This window comes from Adiantum capillus-veneris, chromosome 17 (assembly GCF_014529385.1).
Source record: "Adiantum capillus-veneris isolate H3 chromosome 17, ASM1452938v2, whole genome shotgun sequence".
In the NCBI taxonomy this organism is placed as follows: Eukaryota; Viridiplantae; Streptophyta; class Polypodiopsida; order Polypodiales; family Pteridaceae; genus Adiantum; species Adiantum capillus-veneris.
Window position 1 is genome coordinate 145803309 of NC_140947.1, and position 25843 is coordinate 145829151.

The window sequence follows — 25843 nt, forward strand, 5'->3', positions numbered from 1 at the left end:
GTACATAAGAGGGAAAGGAAGCACTCCATAGCTCTTAACCTGTGACAAATTGCAAATGAAGGCCTCTCCCAGCTTAAAAATCAGCACCCATTCTGCATGAGGTAGGTTCATGAAAAACTGCCACTTGGCGCATTTACAAGCATTTTCCCGTTTCGGGTTCGTCACTTAAAAATATCCTGATGTAACAGACTTGGACACTCCAAGTCAAGAATCAACCGCGACAGCACCAAATAACCACTTCAAAACAATTCACAGATCACAATAGATTTGCACTGGCCCGGTGGAGTTTTGTGCCTAGAGATATTGGCCCCAAAGACTGGCGCCCCTTTCGGTATTTCTTTTTGTATTAATCAATCATCAAAGTACAAGAGAGCGGTTAGGGTTTCACTCTCAGACTCTGCGTCCAGATGCTCTGAGAAGTGAATGCCCAAACCACTTATTTAAAGTTACAAGGGATGCCCAAAAGCAGAGCCCCAAAAGCTTGAAAGCAAAAGCTCTTTTCTCTCTCTCACAAAGAGCTTCTGAAAGCAAAAGCAAATTCTCTCTTTCAATGAGAGCCAGTAAAAAGCAAGTTCTCTTTTTCCCAAATCATAGCAAAAAGCTGAGATTTGCGTCGCCGAAAATTTCCAAAAAAAAAAATTTAAAAAAAATTTGCTTTTTCACTTCCGTGATTTCCGGAAATTAGGGTTTTTGGCAGAAATTAGGGTTTGCAGGAATTTTTAGGGTTTCTGGCAAAAATTAGGGTTTCTGCTGTCCGCCACGTCATCACTTTGTGACATACCCCCCTCTTGAAAGCATTGTAATCGACCGCGATTACGCCTGCAAAACCGACAAAAGCCATAAACCGTCTTAGCAGACACTGACTGTTAGTACCTACGTACTAGGAACACACATCTAGCACATGTACAAAATCGACAGTCACATCACACGACATCACAGGACATTGAACATTCATTCGGATCTTAGACCATGATTTATCGGCAATGTAGCTAGCAATCACATCTAGGTCCAATCGGGACCTCATCGATGTCCGATTGACTAACCCCTATTGCAACCATGTCTATTCGAGATCAATCAGACCAAAATGATGCAGTCATTTCGGCTATCAGTTCCTGCACTCAAAAGAAGTGAAGAAACAAATCAGTATCATTATCAGGAATTCCATTTCATAAAGTCATCCAGCAGAATACTGTCAGCTATCAGTATCCCTGAAGCTCAAAGAGACATCAGTGACTTTAGTATCAAAATCGAGGCATCTGTTGACAAAGGAGCGGAGTAACTCCCCTCTTGTGCATCCCACTGCACCAGATCTTCGGCCAAGCTGAGTTTCTTGGTTCCGTTTGGAGTAGACTATGCTAAACCAAAACATCGAGGTAAAGTTTCACAATCCGAGGAGTATTTGCTAGGTCCTCCTCCTCCATCCACTTCGCATCAAATGCAGGAAAGTTCTTGAACTAAACCAAGAACCGCCTTCGGACTTTACCTTTCTTCGTATCGTTATGTGCCAAAATCTGTTTAGGAACAAGGATCTCCTTGTTTTCTTCCAATTCGGGTTGCTGATCAGGCTCCCCATCATCAGGCACATCACCCTTAACAGGTTTCAAGAGACTCACATGCAATGCATTGTGAATCCTCCAAGTATCTGGCAGTTTCAATCGGAAGGAGATATCATTTATCTTGTCAGTGATCTAGAAAGGTCCGTAGTATCGCATACTAAGCTTTGGAAAAAGCCTTTCCTTTCCCTTTTTCTTTCGTAGGCGTGCCTTCTCAAAACGTAAGAGCACCCAATCATCCTCCTTCAATTTCAAATCGTGACGATGGCGATCCGCTGCCTTTTTCTGTCGTTCTTGAGACTCCTGCAAAGTCTCGCGAACCTTGGCAAAAGCCGTATCCAAATCTCGCGAATATTCATCCGCTTCAAATATCTAATCTTTCGTGCTCAGGAAGGATGGAACCTTCTCAGCACTTTCAACAATCTCACATGGCGTCTTCCCTGTCGAAGAGTATATCGTGTTATTGTTGGCAAATTCCACCAAAGGTAAGTTCTTTTCCCATTGAGTCTTCTCCCATTGAGTCTTCTGATCCGAGATACAGGACTTCAATAAATCTAAAATCACCGAATTGGCAATCTCAAATTGCCCGTCAGTCTGCAAGTGGAACGATGACGAGAACTGCAACTGCGTGCCAATGTTCTCCCAAATTGCCTTCCAAAACAAACTCATAAATCTGGGGTTTCTGTCTGAGACAATCGTCTCAGACGTGCCATGTAATCGGAAAATCATCGTGATCATTGTGTTCTCGGGAGATCAAAAATGAAATCCATTTCAATATTTTCCCAGGGGCGGGTGGGTATGGGTAAAGGCTGTAGATACATCAGCGTTTTCAGTTTTCAGCAGTTAGCACCTGCAGTAGAACCCCCGAATCTCGCAGATCGCACCTTCCCGCAATAGATTCTCGCCGCACGGTCAGATCCCGCAAAGCTTGCAGATTCAGCCCGGAAAACGCAGATTTCAGCATCTGCGTTTTCAGCGCGTCCTCGTCGCATCGTCGGCGTCGCCATCGCCGTTGTCACCGACATAAAGTCAGAATTGAGCAGATAAAGATCTGCAGATTTCAGCCCTTAGCGATTTCAGATTTCAACCCGTCTCGTCGTCGCCGACATCGTCGGCAATTCCAAGCATTGTAGAGATTTGTGCAATCATAAGTAGACCGCTCTCACCATAGAGAGTGGGGCCTTCGGAGGAGGGTTTGACAACATTCTGGTGTCGTATTCTCTTCTCTCTCTATCTCTTAATCTCAGCACCTTCATTCACAGTGTTCACCACTTTGTTTGTGTCCATTGCACACTAAAGGATCAGAAGGCTCTCCCTTCCCTAAGTAAAAGGAACCTTGAGCACAGTTCGGAGCAAAGTTCAACATTCATTCCGCTGCACCTTACAACATAGCTTGCTTGGGGCGTCACATACTGGCAACACGGAGAGAGGCTCATCCTCTTGCAACAGTGCACTGGCAGGAGGAGGTCTCACAACCGAGTCCTTGTCAGGTTTCTGGGAGCAGTTATGGGGCTGCAGGCAGCCGAGGAGAGTTACTATGTTTCAGTGGCTAGTTGCACACAGAGTTATAGTAGTTGGGAGTTGGTTAGTACACAGCGGCTTCTTGGCAGCATGTGTAGCTTGTGGCCATTCTTTGGAGAGTCAGCGTCACTGTTTGTGGGACTTCCCCATGGCACATCAGGTTTGGATTCTTCGGTTGATGCCAACCCTTTCCACAGCCCGACAATACACTTGGGGCACTGCAGCCTAGTCCACTCTCATGGGCCCTGTGCTCCATTTTGAGTTGGCTTCCACCAACAAGATGATAGTGATCCAGGTGGGTCGAGCTACACTCCAGCCTACCACCACAGAGCTTACCCCCCAGGAGTGTTGCATTGATAGAGAGTGGTGTTGGGAGCTCATCTGTGGCATGACACGCTGGTTCATCTAGCGGGCCCGTGTTGCTTCCGCATCTTTGAGGCTCACCCTGTTCCACCGGCAAAGATTGCTCGTGACTTTTGGCTGGAGCTGATTCATACACTCAGGGGTTAATTTGAGACTTCAGGGCAGCTCCGACCGCTTGCGGGAGCGCAGAGAGGCTTTCTTGCGACTTTGGCGCCTAGGGACTTTCTTCACCATAGTCCAGGGTGTGCCTAGATGGCACTATTGGCCACCAGCGTGGCTATTTCCTCCTCCCATCTCGTGATTTAGCCCTCATTGTGCATACTTTGTTTCCTCACTATGAGAGTCTCCCCATGTTCGTGATGTAGCCCTCTTTTGCTGAGGTGGTTTGTAGCCCTATGGGCACTTTTATTAACTAATGGAAGGATCTTTTTAAAAAGAAAAAACGCGTAAAGATGCAAGCACAAGAATAAAGATGGATTTTGAGAAGCTTTTTCTAAAAAGCGGAAGATTTTTCAAGTCCTTTTCGGGATGAGCCCTGAGAATTACATCCGGGGACGCCTGGAATGTGTTTGTGAAGCATTAATTTTCAGCTCACTGCCCATTTATTAAGCGGACCGTTGGTCACTTAAAAAAAAAAGAAATGTGAACCTGGATAAAACTCAATAAAACTCAGCCCACTTTTAAACAAAGGAAGGCTTCCAAAATAAAGACCAACGCTACCTCTTCTAGGCTGAGAATAAGTTACGAATCTCTCCCCCTTGCGTAGCAAAAAATATGCTGCCAGCTTATCTCTCCTCTAGTGTCCTCTTCCCTGCTATTTGTGCCAACAATAAACCGGTTATTTATGCCGCCTTCAAGAGGCTATAAAAGCTGTCAGTGCTCTCCTTGTTGCACACAGTTTTGTCAGCGCTACCTTGTGGAAACTTGGCCGGCGAGAATTTGCAAGCGAACGTGCGAAGGTAGTGTGCGAAGGTCGTTTTTCCGCACTTGGAGCGACAGGTACCGATTGCGAATACGCCATTCGAGGAGTTGTTTTGTGTTTGTGCTTTTGCAGGTACTCCATCACGGAGAAGGAGCAAAGCGGCTTCGTTCGGCCTACGCTTAGGGATTCAGAATCATGAACGGTTTGTGGAGTTTCTTACTCTGTGTTTAGACGGAATAGAGAGCTTGTCTTTCGGATTTCCCTAACGGGAAGGAATTGACCATCGAGTCTGAGATTTAGAACGGAGGGGTCACTCCGGTTCTTGTGCTTGTAAAAAGATTCTCCCTAATAAGGATTCTCTTTAAAGGGGGAGACCAGCCATCTTCTGGTCCCAAATACTATTCCGATCTTCTCCCTCGACTCTTTTGATTAAAAGTTTATTTATTTTCAGCTTGTTGATTATTCATGTGGGCTTTCGTTTGTGACAAACACCATCATGATTTGAGTCACTATCCGTCATGTTGACTGGAAGAGTGGTCGTGTGAAGAGAATAGGCTAATGTACTGGGAAGAAACTGCTCCAAATCAGCCCGTACAGCACCAAATCAGCACCAAATCTGGCATCTGCAACCTGACGGCTCGCTGCTGCTGCTACGCACGCCATCGCTCCCCGCCCCCAGCCTGCTTGCTCGCCTGCCCGCTGCTCCCTCCCCCGCTGCCCTTACTACCGCGCTGCCTGCCCGCCTGTACCGCCCCCAGCCTGCTCGCCCGCCCGCTGCCTGCCCCGCGTTGCCTTCCTGCCACTGCCGCCCCCGTCACTCCCTCCTGTTGCCGCCAGCGTTTCCACTTGCCCCAGCCCGCTGCCCCCCCCCCCCCCTCGGTCCGTCTGTCCGCCCGCCTGGTTCTCACCCCGACAGCCCTGCATTTCAGCCCACTTAGCTTTGTTTCAAATCTTGGGGCGGTTCTTTCTGCGTCGGATTGCATCATCCTCCCGTCGACTTCTTCTTACGACACAACAATAGACACAGATGGAGGCTCCAGCTTCGCCACAGAGGGACTCACCAGAAACCCCCTCGCCTGACCCCGCTGAGCCCACCATTCGACTTGCTCTCTCGCTGACAGAGCAAGCGAGCCTTGCCGCAGAGGTAGAGCGATTGCAGGCGACTTTGGTCATCTGCAAGATTCTCGGCACCCGACCTAGCAGAGGAGAGTTACGAGACCTTCTCTAGGCCCGCCTTCTCGCAGAGGTGGGCAAGATCTTGGATGTCCAGATTCTCGGACGGGGTTACTATCAGATCGAGTTCGAGACCTCCGAGATGGCGTCCAAGGTCATAGCTATGAGTCCACTGGCCATCCGAGCATCACGCGCCCACTTTCGACAGTGGCGACATGGTTTTGACCCGGCTTCGGACGTTCTAGTAGAGGAGGCAGACATCCCCATCTCAGTCTGCTTTCCAGGTTTACGGAGGGAGTACTTACCACTTCTCTCTAGGATTGGCTCCGCCATTGGGACTCTCCTGGAGACACCTCGTATGGCAGCATCAGTAGCTGCCAAGGCGGCAGGCATCCCCTCAGTTCGAGTTTTGGTTAGAGATACCCCCACGCTCCCGAAGGTTATCCTTCTGTCTCGGGTGAGTGGGGGTTGGTTCAGACAGAGTGTGGAGTACTCGGGCCTCCCGAACCAGTGCTTCATTTGCCGACAGATGGGCCATCTAGCGAAGGCCTGTCCACGGAGGAGGCCGTGACCTGCACCACAGTCTCAGCCCAAGCGTGCCAGGGCTGGCCCGCAGCCACAGCCAGCGGCACAGCGCACACATGCAGAGCCACCCTCCGAGCCTAGGGCTCCAGCGGAGGAGGGGTGGCAGCAGGCCCGTGGCCGACGACGCCAGGGGCCACAGCGTCAGCCTAGCATTCAGAGTGGCCCTTAGGTGCCTACTCAGCAGCAGTGGGTTCCCACGGGGAACTGCTTTGGTCCTCTTGAGCAGGAGGAGATCCCTGTGTTAGCCCCCACCTCCGCTTCACCCTCGACAGCTGCTCCCCCCAAGAGTTCCCCCCCTCTTCCTCATCCTCCCTCCTGCCTTCTGCTCCCGTCGCCTCTCCACCTCGCCCCTCTACCTCTGTCGCCCCATCCCGCCCCTCTTCTCCTCCGCTCCCTCTCCGGTGGCTAGGAGATCTCTTGGTAGCGCCTTTGCCACGAGTCGCCTAGCGAGAGAGGGTCAGCCCTTCTTGCGGCCCCCTTTGTAGATTCAGACATCTTCCCTTGCAGCTATCCCTCGCGGTCTGACGAGCATTGGCATCCGACGCCGCTGGGACCTCTTCGACTACGGGTTCACTCTTTTTCTCGACGACTCCGCAGCAGACCATGAGGCAGCTTGCTTCAGGGTCCATGTTTGTTCCTCGCCGCTAGGGAGACAGAGGCCTTGGACTCGGCAGTTGGTTTCTCCTTCCCCCTCTGTGGTAGGACCGAGATAGAGTGGTCGCTCGACTCAGTGGTGGGATGGTTGCATACACAGGTCTCTCACCACATGGGAGAACTTAGAGTTACAGATATGCTGCAGACTTTGTGGCCATTGGCCAAGTTTGCAGTGACATCCCCAGACTCAGCAGGATGTAGGCACATTGTGGTGTACTTCTTTGCTGATACGCAGTGTTTTCCTTGCTATGTATACATTCATGAGGACTCCTGGACAGAGGAGGTTGCTTTACGCACGGCTCGCTCTGTTTGGGCTTGGGTTAGGCACTCACTGCAGTCACGCCTATCTAGAGGACGCTCGGATGCGGACTACTCCCCATCCAAGCCAGCCTCGAAGATAGCCCGTCTTGCTACTGCGGCAGCATCTGTTCTCTCTCGCTCCCCATGAGGATCATCTCATGGAACGTGCAGGGACTAGGTGGGCCCCAGTTTCAGCGACAGCGGGGCCAATTGCGTCAAGAGCTTTAGCGTTGCCTTGTGGGAGGAGAGATTGATCTCCTTATGCTTCAGGAGCACCATCTGTGTGAGAGCCGCATTCGGCAAGTGTGGTCAGATTTTGCGTGGACGATATGATACCTTCTGGTCAGCTGCTTTTGGACCTGGAGGCATCCTTATGCTTCAGGAGCACGATCTGTGTGAGAGCCGCATTCGGCGATGTGGTCAGATTTTGCGTGGACGATATGATACCTTCTGGTCAGCTGCTTTTGGACCTGGAGGCATCCAGGGTGGGGTATGTATGACTATTGCGGACTCATTGCAGCAAGCCATTGTGGGCAGAGGGATTATTGTGCCAGGCAGGGCTAAGTGGATTACTATGCAGGTTCAGGGTGGCCTTGTGGGTTTCCTGAACATCTATGCGCCCAATGTGGCGAGTGCTCGTGCAAAGTTTTGGTCACAGATTGTTGAGTCTTTGCCGTAGGCCGATCATTGGTGTATAGGAGGGGACTTCAACATGTTGGAGGACCCTTCTGACAGGATTGGTGGCAGCCATGCTATTGTGCATGGAGTCGAGTTGGCAGCTTGGGAGAGGTTGTGTATGACTTTGAGGGTCTCGGATACATGGCAGCACTCTGGTTTTGTGAGGCCCCCAGACAGTCTTGCCTTCTCTAGATCGGACCGCAGAGTGGGAGGAGTGAATCTATCGCGGATAGATCGCTTCTACACTAGTGACCACTTCAGTGACTTGGGGGGATCAGTGGGCATCCTGGCAGGGACATCCTTCTCGGACCATGCACCAGTGATCCTCACAGTGGCAGACAGGCAGAGGAGTGGGAGCACGATGCTTCGCATCCCAGAGAGGGTCTTGTTGGACTCAGCACTTAGAGAGAGGGTAGAGGCTTCTCTGGACAGAGGGCATGGACAGCCAGGTTTCACCTGTAGAGAGAGTGGCCTCAGGTCTAGCTCAGCTTAGCCACTTTTTTCTTCAGGAGTCTCTGGCTCGCCGGGCTGTAGCGAGAGAGGCGGAGCAGCGTCTCAGACGAGGCATTGCTTCACTACAGAGGATGCAGGAGCAACATCCAGACAGTCCATGGTTGGAGGAGCAGTTACAGCAGGCTCGACAGGAGCTTGCTAGCACAGAGGAAAGGCGTCCTGAGTTTGCCTTTCACCAACACGCATCTCAGTGGACTCAGGTGGGTGACAGAGTGACTGGTGCTTTTTTTGAGACAGTGGGACCTCGGCACTCGCATGCCAAGGTCATTCAGTTGAGGAGGCCCGATGGGTCAGTTGCTTGTGAGCCCAAGGACAGGCGTGCAATTGCTACTGACTTTTACCGTGAGTTACTGTCGGCTAAGCCTCAGTTAGAGCGGCAGGATGCATGTAGGGAGCAGGTTTGGGCACAGATGCCATGTCTTGTGACAGAGGAGATACGCCAGAGGCTAGAGATGCCACTTCAGCTTGAGGAGCTGCACACGGCTCTTAGGGCCCTCCCTCGTGGTAGCTGTCCAGGTGAGGATGGGTTGACTCCCAGCTTTTTCTTGGAGTACTGGGACTTGCTTGGCCCAGATCTTTGTAGTGCTTTTCAGTACATTTTGCACACAGAAGTGATGCCTGACAGCATGAGTGAGGGCCTGATCTACCTCATTCCCAAGGAGGGTGGCTCCTTGGATGAGATTCGACAGTGGCGCCCCATCACCATCCTCAACTCAGCCTACAAAATTCCTGCCAAGGCTCTGAGTTTGAGGATTCAGCCACTTTTAGAGAGCCTTATACATGGGACTCAGACAGGTTTTGTCAAGGAACGCAGTATCCTTGACAACATCTTTACTTTCTGGGAGGCTTCTGTCCTAGCACGGCTCGTGGTCAGGACCTTGTGATTCTTCTTCTCGATTTTGAGAAGGCATACGACCGAGTTGACTGAGACTTTCTAGAGGGCACTCTACGCAAGATGGGCTTCTCAGATGCTTGGATCAGAGGGGTGTCAGCTTTGTACAGACAGGCTCACAATCAGGTGCTTTTGGCAGAAGAGAGAGGTGAGCGCTTCATGCTCACACGCTCGGTCAGACAGGGTTGTCCTCTTGCCCCCTTTCTCTTTCTGTTCTATGCGGAGGCGATGAGCAGATTTTTGGTGTCACAGCAGGTTGGTCTTCGGGGCTTAGCACTCCCTATTCGGGGAGATGAGCTACTGGACGCTGAGTTTGCCGATGACTCAGCCTTGTACTTAGATGGCCAGGAGGCCAATCTTCATAGATGTGAGCAGGCTTTGGAGACCTCTTGTTGTGCATCGGGCGCACTGATCAACTGGAGAAAGACAGTGGCTTTCTTGGTTGGTAGTGCTCCTGTGCCAGATTGGATGCGAGGAGAGGGTTTTAGGTGGATTCCCCCAGGGACTGCAGTGCGGTACTTGGGTTGTCAGGTTGGTTTGGACTTGTCTCCAGAGCAGGAGAGTGCTCCTCTTCTCCTATCCATCAGGAGAAAGCTGTTACATTGGAGCTCAGCACGACTTTCGCTGGCTAGTAGAGTAGTAGTTGTCAACCAGGCGCTGTTGGCGACTATGTGGTATATCACTTCCTGCTGGATCTTCTCGAATTCGTGTATCAGCTAGGTAGAGAGGCTGATCAGGAACTTCCTTTGGTCAGGACGTGACACTCAGATGGCCCGAGCCAAGGTGGCTTGGTCGGTCATCACGCTTCCTTGTTCTCAGGGAGGGCTTGGGATCACTGATCCAGCACAACAGAGCAGAGCCCTTCTTGGGAAGTTCATAGTCAGAGGACTTCTTCCAGGCGAGGAGCCTTGGAAGGAGTTCTTGCTGCCGAGGCTTCGTGCCAGGGTGCCTCAGTCAGGAGGCCCCTTGGCAACCTTCGACCAGATGGATCTTTATAGAGATGCGCCGAGTTGGTTTGAGCAGGAGACTGGAGGACCGCTTCGCTGTGAGTTTGCTTCGTTCTTGGGAGCTCTTACGACGTGGCTTGGAGCAAAGATAGCCAACGTGCACGGAGGAGCGTCTACGGAAGCCCCTCGTCTGGAACCCCATGGTTAGCACTCAGAGAGGCGACTTGGTTGGTAGTCGGCCTCATGTTTCCTGGGGTCCCATGGTAGCAGGTCGAACGCGCTCTCTAGGTGATTGGCTAGAGTTCACAGGTTTGTCAGAGGAGGTGCAGGGTTTCAAGCTACAAGACATGAGAGGGGTGCAGAGCATGTGTCAGGACATCTCAGAGTCAGTTCCAGCTGAGTGGCTCACGTCTCTCGAGCCAGTAGCACCCCGGTGGATGGGAGCCTTTACACGACTGGAGGTTCATTTTAGTCAGGGCCTGCTCAAAGACTGTCCCAACTCTGTTCTTCGAGCTTCAGGGTGGGGGACGATTACGAGTTGCAGTAGAGGCCCCGCAGGTAGCAGAGTGCTGTTTCCAAAGGATCCGAGTTGTGGGCATCTGTGGGAGGACTTGCGTCATAGACCCTGACCCAACAGCTCTTGAGACTGGACACTGGAGGCTTTGGGCTTGGGAGTGTTGTCCACTGGCACGAGTACAGTGGGATCCTGGTGAGTGGATATGGAGGGACCCCTTCTCTTCTGCAGACCACCCAGGAGTCCCCTTCTTTCAGTACACTGTTCGGCTTGGACGTCATATACTTGCAGCACAGAGAGAGGCCCGCCCCGTTGCAGCACCTCATTGGCAGGAGGAGGGCCTCACAGTCGAGTTCTTGGCAGCCTTTTGGCAGAGGCTGTGGGACTCCAGACAACCGAGGCGCGTCACTTTGTTTCAGTGGCTAGTTGCACATAGAGCTACAGCAGTAGGGAGCTGGCTTGTGCATAGTGGTCTCTCGGCCGCATGTGCAGCCTGTGACTAGTTGGTGGAGAGTAAGCGTCATTGTCTTTGGGACTGTCCCTTGGCCCAGCAGGTGTGGCTACGAGTTCTTCGGTTGATGCCTACTCTCTCCACGGCTACACAGTGATTAAGGGGGGGCGACCTACACTCCAGCCTGTTACAGAGCTTACTCCACAGGAGTGGTGCAGTGAGAGAGAGAAGTGTTGGGAGCTCATCAGTGGCCTGACACTTTGGTTCATCTGGCGGGCCCGCTGTTTCCGCATTTTTGAGGCTCGCTCTGTGCCACCAGCAGAGACTGTTCGTGACTTTTGGCTAGAGCTGATCCATACTCTCAGAGGACAGCTTGAGGGACTACAGGGCAGCTCCGACCGCATGCGGGAGCGCCGCGAGGCTTTCCTTCGACTCTAGCGCCCTGGGCCTTTCTACACCATTGTCTAGGGTGTGCTCAGATGGCACCACCGACCACCTGTGTGGCTCTTCCCTCCTCCCATCCCTTGATTTAGCCTCATTGTATATGTTGTTCTTTCATTGGGAGAGTCTCCCCATCATGTTTTTTGTAGCCCTCTCTTGTAGAGGTGGTTGTAGCCCTACGGGCAGTCTTCATTAACTAGTAGAAGGATCTTTTTCTCAAAAAAAAAAAAAATCAGCACCAAATCTGATACACAAATGGACAGCCAACAAACTATCCCTCCTCTGGTCCACTTAATCACCTCCAAATCCGGATCTATACTCAGTCAAAGTGACTACTCCGAATCTGATATTCACAGCAGCCAGTAGACAGCCTCTTGACCAAATCCTCAAAAGCTTGCACCGGATGCGATATTACCAAATCTGAATCTGAAAAAACAGCAAGCTAATTCCTCTCAAAAAAAGCCAGGAAAGCGTCAAACATGGCGCAAAAACGCTCCAACATTGGATCTCAAAACCGGAGCTTTGATACCATGTGAGAGTGAGAGAGGAAGATGGATGGATATGGTTGGAAACAGCGGCAACATATGCACAATCCCTCAGATCCGATGGTGGACAGCAGCAATTTCCAAATGTGAAACCTTCGAGAGCAAACCTGTCGAGGTGATCTCCTAGGTCTGCAATGTACGCACAAAGGGAGAGTTACCTAGGGCAAGAGAGGGTACAGAAGAAGAGAGATCTTGCAAAAAATGCAAAGGCAAACAGAGAGGGATGGCGATCTGGCAAAAACACCAGAGAGAGAAATTGTTGGAGAGAGAGAGAGAGAGAGAGAGAGAGAGAGAGAGAGAGAGAGAGAGAGAGAGAGAGAGAGAGAGAGAGAGAGAGAGAGAGAGATGAAATGAAATGAAATGTTATATTAACGTCTTCAAAAGGCCAAAATGACCTATGAGACCAGAGCGTTACAATGTGGTGAATCTGATACAAACTCAGAGTAACAAAATGAAATGACAAAATGATAAAATAAAAGTACTATGGGATCCTAAACTGGTAAGTGTGAACTAAGCAGCTAGCTGGGATAGCTAAATCACAAGTCACAAGAAATTTAGCATTGGTCGCTGGCGGATCTCATCAATCTCCTCCATGGACAGTAGTCTGACCGGGTGTTGTGCATGTCAGGCCAAAGTGATCCGAATCCTCTAATGTAGCCTCCGTCGATGTTGTGTAGTCCTCCGCAGTCGTGGGCGTCTAGATCTCCCTAGCTTAGTTGCTGGATCGATCAGTGTGCCTCTGGTGTGAGGCGACAAGATCTGCTGTGGTAGTAGCTCCTCTGGGTGTCCAGTGTCTGCTCTAAAGAAGTCTGTGATGTGTCTCTGAGATTGGCTAGCCTCTCCTCTCATCAGGCTCTCTCTGTGTCTGTGCAGCTCGAGCAGAAACAAACCCAGGCATCTCTGATCCTCGTACCTCATGACTCTGGAGAGTGGTCCAAATCCCTCTCTAAACAAGCAGTGGAAGTGGCCTCGTATCTCGTTGTAGACGGGGCATTGGCATGTGTAGTGTAACTCTGTCTCAAGCTCCATGTCACACAGGGTGCATGTCCTGGCCTCTGCTGGCACTACGTTGTATCTCCCAGTCTCGATCCGCAGATGATGTGAAGATGTGCGTATCTTGCCAATAGCACCCGTATCCCATGAGACAAGTGGGTGTCCATGTATCTGGGTCTCGTCACAAAACCGTCCGCCGTAAGCTGGAGAAGATGCTCTCTGTAGAAAGCCATCTTCGTGCCCAACTCTTGTGCTTGCTGTACCCATGTCCTCCTGGTGTCTAGCTGAGTCAGGTCCTGGCGAATGAGCGTGGTGGTCTCGGACTGTGTAAGAGTCAGAGAGGGTGCATCCAGTGAGTACTGGAAGGGGGGCAATCTGTCTATACTGAACCCATGTGCCTGGAACCATGACATCATCTCCCCATACCAACATGTTGTGTCCTAACTGTCGAGAGGACTCAAGTGCAAGGTGGGCGTATCTGTCTCTGGGAAGTTCCCACAAGTGGTGTATGAAGGAAACAGATCTGGTGAGCGCCTCAACTACTGATGGGGGGGCAGCTAGCTCTGCTCGGATAATGGCACGTGGTACTGAAGCCTTGGCTCTAATGAGCGGCGAGATCATAGAGACCAGAGGCTTCTCCATGTCCCCCCATCCATCAGTGCGACCTGTTCTCTCGTAATGATCCAATGAAGGCCCCCATATCTCAGCTCCATAGAGCAATACAGAAGCCACCAAAGTGTCAAAGAGCCAGAGCTTCGTCCGAGGCTCCTGAAACTCAACCTGTGAACACATCCTCTCCAGTCTCCCCAATGCTAAATGGGCTTTGGTCAATCTAGTCTCTGCTGCTCTCCTCAAAGAAAATGTTGGTCCATTAAAAACCACTCCAAGGTAAGTGTAAGCATTTGTATATTCCACTGTCTCCTGGCCATATGTGAATGCGGGTGCTGACCTCCTGATCCACTGTGGGGTGGTATTAAATACCATGACCTTGGTTTTACCAAGGTAGACAGACAAGCCACTTTCATGGGCAAACCTATGCAAAGTATCCAAGTGACGTTGCATCCCCTCCGGAGAGTCGGAGATCAACACAATATCATCAGCATATAACAATAGCGGAATGCATGTCCCTGCCAGCGGTGCACCTCTATCACCATCTCTCTCAATGTAGTCAGAAACCTCATCCACATACATACCAAATAGAGTAGGAGAGAGCGGGCAGCCCTGCTTCACTCCAATAGTGGAGTGAACCGTTGTAGATAGACCCTCTGAGGTGTGTACATGTCCTACTACTGATCTGTACAATACCATGATCCCCCAAATGAGCTCTGTGGGTACTCCCATCTCCTATAATCTGCGCATCAATCTAGCTCTGGGTACTGTGTCAAATGCTTTGCGGAAGTCCACAAAGCTACAATAGATCCGTCTCCCATGGGATCTACCCTCCTCGATGATGGCCCTGAGTGTCAAGATATGGTCAAGAGTAGAAAGACCTCTCCTGAACCCTGCCTGCCCAACAGTGCCCATGCCCTCCCTCTCTGCCCATCTACTTAGCTGCTGCTCAAGAATGGATGCGTACAACCGTGCTAATGTGTGTCCGATCATGATAGTGCGATAATTCCCAGGCTCCATGTCACGAGGACGTGGCAACTGCTAACCTTAGTTGTTGGTTTCTTTCCAATGATTTTTGTTTAATTTTTTAGACCCTCTTTTTGAAGTTGCAAATGGTCGGACATTGTATGGCCAATGTGAACGGTAGTTTCACCCGCAGATGGATAGTGGTCGGCACTGGAATTTGTATAGTAAGAGGATGTCTAGGCTCAGAGCAAGATCATGTAGGTCCCCCCGTCGCACTTAGCAAGTTGGTGGATACTAGGAAGTGAACTCAATAAAGGCATAAAGTCAAGGTGGGATCACCAACAGAAAGTATCCAGCAGTTGGGCCACATTGCACTTTTGGATGCGGTCCCAATGAGGATAGATGGTCAGATGATCAGTGGGGGAGCCCAACGGAAACATCTCCTAAAAATTAGGGAACTGCTATTTTGGGCCGTGAAATGTGTTCACGTCATTACCTTCGATATGACCAGGGAAACATTTTATTACTTTGCTGCAAAGTCAATTGATGCACCAGTTGAGAGATTTTTAAGCAGGAAGCCCAATGCGGGGAAATTGCATGTATGAGTGCCAAGTGGCACTTTTTGGTCAATTTACCAAGTTTGGGAGAAGAGAATTCGTAACTGACTTTTTGGAGCAGTTTTGGAGGTTGATAACTGTGATTTTCAGCCATTTCTCTCCATTTTGAGCTTCCCATGACTTTACCTAAGACTAAGGAGCTCATTTTCAGCATTGGAAGGCATCAGATGCGTGTTTACAGGGCTGTTTTGCTGCGTTTTCAGCGATACGCAGGTTTTGGCAGCCATGGAAATCTTCCCCTTTTTGCATCTATTTGTTCACAGATGCATTACAGGTCAAGGGCAGAAGAGGGGGCGCTTGATTCATGCTGGGGGGATGCTTCATTGAGAGCCTGTCACAGGTTAAGAGCTATGGAGTGCTTCCTTTCCATTCTATGTACAGTGTGGTGCCAGGAGTGATGCCCTGCACGCTACACAGTGCTCCCTCTCCCCCCTACGTGCAGTTATGTGATGCCCCACAAGAGGGCTCTTCATTTGACTGATGTACAGCTGTGTGGGTTCATGCTTTTGTGCTGAGGCAAGAGCCTCCTTGAGGAGGAACAAGGGTAGCTAACTGCTACTCCAAAGCAGGCACCGGTGAGGGTTATAACCTCACCGTACAGGTGCATTTTCAGCGCTGCGTATGGGCTGTAAATTGACTGTTTTTCAGCCATACGGATGCCAGAACCATTGGGAATAGTGCCCCACTGGCAGAGGACAGTTAGGGGACTGTTTGGGGCTGAAAACAGGGAAAAAACCAGTAAATACAGCGTGCTGAATTTACTGTTTTTGGGCAGGAATCAGAGGGTTTATGCCAGTGGAAGTGAGTTTCAGCAGGGGAATTGGTTTCACGCAAGTTTTGGGGTTGTTATGCTACCGAAATTTGGCCAAATCAAGTGGTATCTAGTTGGATACGGGTAAAGGATTCCCAGGACTCTACTTTGTAATTTACCCTCTCAAAGAATAAAGAAATACCGAAAGGGGCGCCAATTTTGGGGCCTACAGGTCGTCGGCGTCTGCTCGGGGCATTCTAGCTTCCGAGCCGTGTGTGTGATTAAGTGTTAATTCCCGTTGCGGTTTCCTTTGCAAAGTGCTGTGTGTGTGTGTCTAAAGTAAAGAATTTCGGGTGAAAGCCAAAGCCTACCGCCCCACCACGGGCCGGTTTCACTCCATAGGGTCTCCTGACTTGAAGATAGGTACGATCGTAGATAGGCTCCAAGTATCAGGCAAGCCCTCACACATGGCACAGTTAAACATAACTGCTAGAAGCTCTGCTAGTAGATCTCTAGCATGCATGAAATGCTCAGCCACTAAGCCATCATGATCATATGCTCTCCCAATCCTCATCCTGTCAATGGCCTTCTTCACCATCTCAGCGGTGAAAAAAGCACACATGTGTGAGCATGGATCGGTTGGCTCGGGGAGGGGCTGTTGTCCAGAAACTGTGTACAAAGATGATGCGTACCGACCCCATATCTCTGTAGAGGTAAAGGGGGGGGGGGGGGGACTGCTCATGAAAGAGCCGCCATGCCTCACATGAGTCTTGACTCAAGAATAGCTGGTATAGATCTTGCTCTAGTCGAGCCAAAAATGCCCTCTTCTTCCGTCGCACTAGGCGTCGGAAGTCAATCTGTGACTGTCTGTGAGTGATGTCCCCCAAAAGCACTTCCCTCTGAAGTCTAGCTCAAGTCTGACGGCATTTCTCATCATACCAGCTGTTCTGAGGCATGCTCCCAGAACGACGTCTCTGCTCAGGCTGTGTGTGTGGGTATGCCTCTACTGCAGCATCGTGTAATGTCTGTGTCAGTATAGTAGTAAGCTCCTCCAAAGGTCACCCTGGCTCCTCAGTGGATAGGCATCTGTAAATCCCGTCTATGTATACAGAATCCGTCTCCCGCGTGAAGGTGTAGCGAGTAGGGGATGCTACCCGTGGAATGTGTGCTACATTGAATTGGAAAGAGATGGTCAGCGACACAATAGCATGATCCACTGCCACCCCAACAGGTCTAGGCCCAACTATGAGATCCTGTATACTAGATATGAGGCTCGACTGTGCCATGACATAATCCACCGTGCTGGCTCCATGTCTGTGTGGAAAGCATGTGAAGCCTCCTGCAGCGGAAAATTTGTGTAGGCCATTCAAGATGGCCAATCCATGTGCAGTCCCCATGTCTATCAAGTGTCGTCCATACTGAGTATGTTCCCCATCCTGTGATATTTTGGATAGGCCTATCTCATCAATATCCAGCTCTCTCAACAACTCCTCTAAAGTATCATAAAATACCGTCTGATGATGGGCAGTCCTAGCATTGAAGTCCCCTAGAATGATAATGTCGCCATCTCTAGAGAATTCCCATATGTCATCATCCAAAATAAAGAAGGGGGACTGTCCTCTAGGTGGTGCATATACTGACGTACTCGGGAGAAAGTAGCAAATGGCAATGTAAAGATATCTACCAGTCTCTGCTCTCAATCTCATCCACATGTACCTAGCTTGCTCATCCCTACGAGCTATATGTATCAATGACTGCAACTCCTCCCTGAATAACACTGCCACTCCTCCTGAGCCCCGCCCTCTGTGCTCTGATCGTGTCTCATGTCTACAAACTGTCTCCCATCTGTAACCACTAATGTGAGGCATAGACTACCCATGTGCGTGATGCGTCTCAGAGTAGAAAATGATGTCTCGCCCGGTAAAACTCTCCTCAAAAGCACCCACATCAAGACGCATAGATCCATTACAGTTCCAGGTAGCAACTTTGAGTGTGGTCCCATAGGCCTCACACCGTCATGTGGGGCATGGCTCCAATATCACCACTCTTCCATCTCGGTAAAAAGCAATCTTACCTTTTTCCCTTGCCGCTCTAATCTCTGGCATTACTTCCTGCATGTGGGCAACCTATGAGAGGGTAAGGTCTTCGCTTCCATGGAGGGAAAGCGAAGGATGAGTGCCCTTTCTTTCGAGGTTTCCCCCTTGCTCCCATTTTTCTTGTTGCCCACTCTCCGAGCTCTTGAGTGCGTCGACTGATGAACCCCCATCAAAGCCATGAGTTCTTTTACCTCTTCGTCTACATTATCTTTGTCTTTAAGGCCGCAAATTCTCACATGTAGAGAGCGTACACGTTTTCTTTGCTCCTCTTCCAGTGTCAGGTTGATAATGGTGGGTGTGGATGTTGTTTCCTTGCTTTTCCCTTTCTTGGCAACCTCAATCCATTTCTCAGCCTCATCTGCTTTCTGTTGAGTCTTTGTAATAACGTCCACCCAAGAAGTCGTCATTTCTTTATGTTGCTCTTCCCCTTCTTTGATGGCTCGCACTTGCTCTTTGATAGTGTTGAGTTCTTCTATCACAAAGGGTTGCAATTCTCCCTCTTCAAGTGTTTCGTGATCGTGCATCAGCGAGCTCCTTCTTGAGTGACGCAGTCTCTTCATCTTGGGCCGTCATCCGATCTCCCATTGCCGCGATCTTGCTTTCTTGGGCTGAAACGCGATCTTCGAGCATTTTTATTGTCGCTAATAGGTGGCGGTTGATCTTGTTAATGATTTTGGTCATTTCTTCTTTGCACTTTTGAACTGCATCTTCCAAGGGGTCGGCATTATCATTTTGCTTCCTCATGTTTGATCGGTGCCAAAAACGAGAAAAAATTGACCTACACGCACGCATGTTCCACACTAAGCATACATGGCGTATTTCCTGCAATTTCTGCAAAATACGACCAAAGCGACAAAAAACCCGTTTTATATAATTTCTGCAATTTTCTGCCAATTCTGCAATTTTTGAATTTCTGCAGTTACTGAATTTCCTGTAAATCCTCTGAATTCTGTAATTGTCCGGAAAAACGGCAAAATTTTGAAGCCCTGTGATTTCTGATTTTTGGCAGACTGTCTACTGCTGCTACTGTACCTGCGGGTTTTTTTTTTTGGGGGGGGGGGGGGGGGTCTGTGGGCAGCGCGCAGTTACCACAGGAGGGCTACGCGCATGTGCAACAGCGGGTCAGCGCGCAGCTTCTTCAACAAGAGGGCAGCACGCAGAGGGTTGCAGCAGCGCGCAGAGAGAGAGAGAGAGAGAGAGAGAGAGAGAGAGAGAGAGAGAGAGAGAGAGAGACTTGGAGAGCAATGTCTGTGATGATCACTGAATTGATACAATGTGGATTAAGAACAAGGGGGTGGGGTCCCTATATAGGGACTCCCAGATTTTACCCTACTCTCATCCCAATAGCTGGGTATTGGGGAAAATCCCCCCAACCTGGAGACACCAAGAGCCCAACTATATGACACTGCAAGCAAAACAAGGTGCGCAAAACAACTGCAAGAACATGCCGATAATGAGCAAACTATCTCACATAGGCCGAGCACAGCCACAAAACAGCCCTCACTCCCTATGATCAACCCCTGGGAGAAACTAGGGCACTAGCAACCTTGCCAGGACCGGTCTGGAGGGTGGAGCACCATTCAATGATGCAATACATTCACTACAGTTTGGGCATAATGATCTGCCATTGTAGAGTGGTTTGTATCAGTAATCTCCTGGATGGGTTCTTGCAAGTGTTTGACGACTGAAAGTTCCACTTGGTGAGCTGTTTGCTGAAATATTATCAATTGAGATTATGTGTGTCCTCCCTCCTCTGTCCTTGTCAATGGATTATCTACAGTTGTTTCATGCAAAGATGGGATAGTAATAGTTATTTTTCTCTACTTCCGAATGAAAATGTCTTTATATGATTCAGGCTGTTTCAGTGTTTTCCTGAAAATGTTGTGCTTGTTCTTTTGATTTGGCTTCCCATTGTGACTCCCAAGCTATTTATTTGTTTTTGTATGTGATCTAAAAAGGGTGTCAATTGCTAATTTTTTCCATTCATCCAGCATCTTTGCTCTTTTCATCTTTATTGTTCTCTCATTTTGGTTTGATTTTGGCAGAGCTGAAAAACTGAAGCCTAAAGAACTTGAGAAGCAACCGGCAGAGAAAAGTGCTCCTAAGGATGACAAGGCCTAGTTAATAGGTATTTTTTCTTTTGTTCTTTTGTGGGTCCCCAAGGAAAATACCCCTATTGTTACCTTATCAAGGGCTTGTAGATGTAAAAGATAGAAACTGTTCTGACAATTTTGAGAGTGTTTGTGGATAACACTATCTTGTGGCTAAGATGGTCTTCTGTGTAATCAATATTGAAGAGAGCTTGTTCCAAATACTGAGAACCAACATGTTTCATTTAATGGGTTCTAATGTTGTGCTACTTTTATGAGGATGAGCTTGTTATCTCAACGCAATAATGCTCGTTTATAGCACAGCTTGTGGACAGAAACTGGCGTTTCTTTGGCAGCATTAATGTAAGTTTTGCATGTAATTGTTTGCTACTTTGCCACGGACTGTTAAAGAACGAGGTGTGAAACATTGTTTGTTCATTTTTGTGAGGTTTTGCTTGTATCATAGTTTCTTGCTTCTGCTTCTGATATGTTGTGAAAGTGTTTTTTATTCGTGTTAATCATTCCTGCTCTTTGGGGAGTACTTGTTGAAAATAGGGTTGCTTGGGTCTGGGTGCCTCTTGATATGGAAAATTCTTGACTGCTCAGATTCATTTTGCATTGTAGTTTATTTAGCTGTGGCTGTAGTGAAGCTGTCTTTTCCATCTTCTGTTGTTTCTGGCCCTTTGTTTCTTTTGACTGTAAATGAACTTACTTGGGTTTCTAGCAAAAAGAGAGGTGAATTTTGTATAAGATACATGCTAATGCTTAAGTTCTTGTTTCTTTCCTCCTCTTTCTCTTTGATCTTTGTTTGTTCTGGTCTCCTCTTTTTTCGTCTTCTCTCTCTTCTTTCTTCTCCTCTCTTGTAATTTCTTTGAGCCTACCTTCTATATTTCTAATTCCTTCTGACAATTTGCTACATTTTCTCCAAAAGTTTCTAATTTCGGTAAGGTGTACATAATTTTCCCAACTCCCCCAAATTGGCAATGCCCGTAACAACCATACACAAAGTATGCAAACCATACACAGGTACTTTCTTTGAGGCCACCTGTTATATTTCTAATTCCTTCTCTTGGACAATTTGCTACATTTTCTCCAACAGCTTCTACTTTCGTTAAGGAGTTCAATTTTTTTCCAACTCCCCCAAATTGGCAATGCCCGTAACAACCATACACAAAAGTATGCAATCAATGATCAGATAATGAAATTACTGGTCTCTTCTTGGACAGAGACTACATGAGTCTTGCCCATAAAAAGGGTTGTCTCCCAAAAGTGTATTGAGAGGAAGGTTTGGGTAAAACATCCATTGCATTTTTGGAGCTACTCCAAGTTAGTGTTTTGTGTAGATTGACACCTGTCCCTCAGCTTTGAATCCATTAGTCTAACATTATTTGTAGGGTTGGTAACTTCATCATGATCTATTTCTTTACATCAATGATATTTGTTAAAATCTCTTTTAACCTACATTGTCAATTAGCATGTGGTTCAATAAATTCCTATGTGATGATAATGTCTCCTATGAATGACAGGAGCTTGATCGGTACTTGTTGAAGCGAAGAAAAGTTTTTGATATCTATGTTGCTATGTAGACACTTCGGTAACTATCAACTTTGGGATAGCTACTGACGAAACACCTTGTGGTTTTCCGATAGCTACTAACAAAATTGTGTTCCTATTATTAATCAAGCCCAATTAGTCTTCTTTGCAGCTCGCTACCGTCATTGACGCAATAGGGAGAACCACTTTCATTTAATGAGGGTTATGACCTTAGAGGTAGACCTATCAGTTAGAATAATAGCTTGCAACAATCACTCTTTTGGTATCTTCCAAATGTTTGATGCATGGTGAGGCTAGCTACTTGCCACTATGCATCCATGATGGTAGCTACCATGAAATTTGTGGTGTGATTTGAACTTGTGATAGCTACTTGTTTCTTTGGCATGACAACTATCACCCACATAAAGATGCATGATGGAATGATGCATAATAATCGATGTTTCAATGGAGACAACGTCACAAAAAATTGGTGACCTGCCTCTTACAATGCAGAAAAGAGAGCTTCAAAATTGGGAAGATCTAAGAATGCTTTTGATACTTGTGTGGTCATAGCTCGTAAAGAGTAAGCAATATTGAAGAAAGACTTTGCAAAGAATCTTTTTTTTTTTTTTTTGGTGGGGGGGGGGAGGAGGGGAGGATTGAGAGTGCATGGTAATCCCTAAGTAGAAGAGGGAGAGGGAGAGCACAAAAAGATATCACAAGGATAGATCTCTACTTGAAATTTTTTGTCAAGTGTGAAGTATGGGTGCAATGATTCTTCTAGCTTAGAGCCAAGATTTATATGAAAGCTAAAAACATTTTTGAGAAGAAAGAATCCATAGTTGAACAATGGTACATATCCTACCACTTGTTAGAGGATTGCATCCTTGAGATCTATAAGCCAAATAGCCTGTAGCTAGTAGATTGAATGTGCTAAGGAGTAGAATGGACTAGAGCAATAATGCCATGCAAAGGTCAACCCAAACATAAATAAACTTGAAGGGAGCATCAACCAATTCAACCATCAATGTTAGCGGACCTTACGTGAAATCTTTGTGTTAAGTAAAAGAAAAGGGGAAGGAAACCAAGAATAAGGACAAGGGTGACTAACCATGAGGAAGTGAAAGGGGTTTAGGATGGCCTCTTTATTGGGTAGTTTAAGGAAATGCTTAAGGCTTCACTTTGACCAAACCTAGAGTGGTGAGGGCAAAGGTCTAGGATGGGCCTAGAGAAAAAGGATTTTTCTATTTCTTGACTTTTAAAATAGGCATATTCTACTAGAAAGTGAGGTGGGTAACTCTTTTGTTAAGTTTATATTTTTGGAGTTTGTATTTTCCTTTTCCCACCCCTCTCCTCTCTCTCTCTCTCTCTCTCTCTCTCTCTCTCTCTCTCTCTCTCTCAAACACCCTTGAACATCCAAGAAAATTTAAAGATGTATTATTAGCATTCTCTCTCTCTTCTTTCAACAACTTCATCAAGGCCTCTCTCGTTGCTCCCTCTGCTTCTTCCACCATAGCCAGTAACATCTGCTTGGCATGCTTGTAGAAAGTGCAATCTGTATCGCCATCTCCACCTTCAAATCCCAATTATATTGGAATAATACTTTATGTGTTCAAGGTCACATAGAGTGTCATCCAATAAGTTGCCGCCACTAGACATTACCAACATGCCAAAAATATCTTGAGTTCATGATGATTTAGTGCCCCATTATTCAACCTTGCGATTGGGTACATCCAATCTCAATACTGAAGATCATCTATATAGTGTTGGGTGGAAAGTATCTGCAATATGGAGTGGCTCAATAAAAGAATTGTTTGATCTTGATAGCTTTCGGGTGTGCTAGTTTTTCAACTCCTCCTTAAACCTTGTCTCAAACTTGTTAGATCTTAAAAATAAAATAAGGCTAATTTAGAACTAAATAATGTTCTTTTTTGCAAGAGATACGTTTCGCACATGTTTCATATTTACCTAGCATGTACAGTTGATTGGAGATTTTGAGTAGTCAAGGAATTGAGTGCTCACATTCAACGTAAAGTAGTCTACTTAAAACACACTTGGCTTGGAGGTAGGAGGAAAAAGAGCAATGTTTTGCATGAGATGTTCAATTGTTTCTATTGATTTTTGGCAGAAAGAGAGAAGAGGGAGTCTCAAGTAAAATGTAGTCTAAGATGTAGGATTAGTAAAGTGATTAAGCTAAGGCTATGGCAAATGTATCCTACCTCAAGTGAAAGAGATTAATTTTAATTGGATGCAAACTAGGTGACAAAGTTAAAAATGAGGGGGAGAAAATTGACTACTTATTTGTAATCACGACCCACTCTGATGTAAACTTACGTAGTAAATTGAGTATAGTAAATGGATGCAACCAAGATGACAAAGTTAAAAATGAGGGGCAATAAATTGACTACTTATTTGTAATTACGTCCCACTCCAATGTAAACTTACGTAGTAAATTGAGCATAGTAATTATGTGATGTATTCCCTTATTTTGTGTACAAAGTTTTGTCCAATTTCTTAAATTCTAAATCTTTAATAAGTTTATTGAGTCTTTTAGAGTTTTAAGCGCTATATAAGTCAAAACTTGACACATTAAGTTCTCATTTGCAAGTTCTACACCGTCATCTTCAACACACTCTCTCTTGTTGCACACCATGGCTAACAATGAGCACCAAACCAACACTTTAACCCCCACAACGACCGATGGCATGGCCACCCGTCATACATATGAAAACCCACAACGTCCACCTCATGTAGAGGATACCATTAAAAACCCACAACCTCAACCACCTATAGATGATCCCTCCACTATTTGCCTTTGGTGATCTCATGCAGCTATCGCATGTGACGCGAACGCCGTTGCAAGATCCCCCCTCCTCTCTCTCTCTCTCTCTCTCTCTCTCTCTCTCTCTCTCTATGAACTTTATAATGAAGAGAAACAACACTAAATCTGCAAGCAAAGGGAAAGGGAATAAGAGGAAACGAGGGAAGAAGAGCAAAGAAAGGAGGAGGAGCAAAAAGTTTTAGAGTAGAAGTAGGCAAGGAAGGCAATTGAGGAGAGGTGGGCTAGGAAAGCTAATGAGGAAGACCAAGCAAGAAAGAATTTTGAGGAGTAGCAAAAGAGAAGAGGAAAAGAAAAAGAAGGAACAAGAGGACCTTGAAGGAACAATGTAGCAAGAAGAGGAGGAGAGACCCTATAAGAGGAAGCAATTGTCGAGGTAGAACGTAATCTTGATGAAGATTAGGTACGATCTACCCAATAATCTATTGCAGTTGGGAGCTCAATTGCCAAAAAGTTTCCACAGTAAAAAGTGTGCAAAAAAGAAGAAGACTACCCCCACAGCTGCAAAGAAGCAGGTGCAAGAGGAGTGGAGAAAGAAATATAAAAATGACACTCCTCAATGGGTATGACACCCCCCTCCACCTCTGCCACCAAACACATAGAAGAAAGGGAAATAGAGAGAGAAAAAATGGTGGCTTTGAGGGAGATTTGCAAATACAAGGAGAGCACGACACTTATTATAACTAAAGTTGCTTTCTAGCAAGTGACTTGAGAAAAAACGAATATGTATAGCAAGTCAACCACACTCAAAGAAACTCATAAAAAAGTTTAACCAAACATAAAAGATTCTCTAAAAATGTAAATTTAAAACACATTTTTCTAGAGAAACTATATAAACACCGGTTTTTTCAATTGACATTAGCAAAAGAGTAAGGCAACGCTGGAATGCAATGTCCTAAAAATGCCACTCTTAAAACCTAACTAAAACCTTAAAAACATTAAAAAAAAACTTAATTTAAAACTAAAGGGTTCACTTAAAACTTTATTAAAAACATAAATATTTAAAATTGAAAGAAAATTACATAGAGAAATGATACAGAAACGTCATCTTTATTAATCAAAGAAGAATTCACCTTACCAACAAATGTATACAATAGTGCATGGTGCAAATGTGATGTCCTCCCAAAATAATACTTCCCCTTTCTATATTAATAGCATTATTGATTAGAAAAATGGTACTATTCGGAAATTCTGAATCTCGAATTGAGATACTCCCATAGGTGGCCAAGGTGCTAGTCACCATTGACAAAGATAATGTGGACCACATCATCTTGGAGGCATATTTAAAGATATATGG

General features: G+C 47.1%; 1 protein-coding gene across 2 annotated transcripts in view; it reads left to right on the forward strand.

Annotated features, from left to right (window-relative positions):
* Positions 1-20455, forward strand: part of LOC147438270 (uncharacterized) — a 68594-nt gene extending 48139 nt beyond the window's left edge. For both annotated transcript variants that reach the window (XM_086486098.1, XM_086486099.1), the window contains one exon: positions 20130-20455. In XM_086486098.1, the coding sequence (XP_086342224.1) occupies positions 20130-20135 (6 nt within the window). In that variant the 3' untranslated portion in view covers positions 20136-20455. The remainder of the gene's footprint in view (positions 1-20129) is intronic.
* The last annotated feature ends 5388 nt before the right edge of the window (positions 20456-25843 follow it).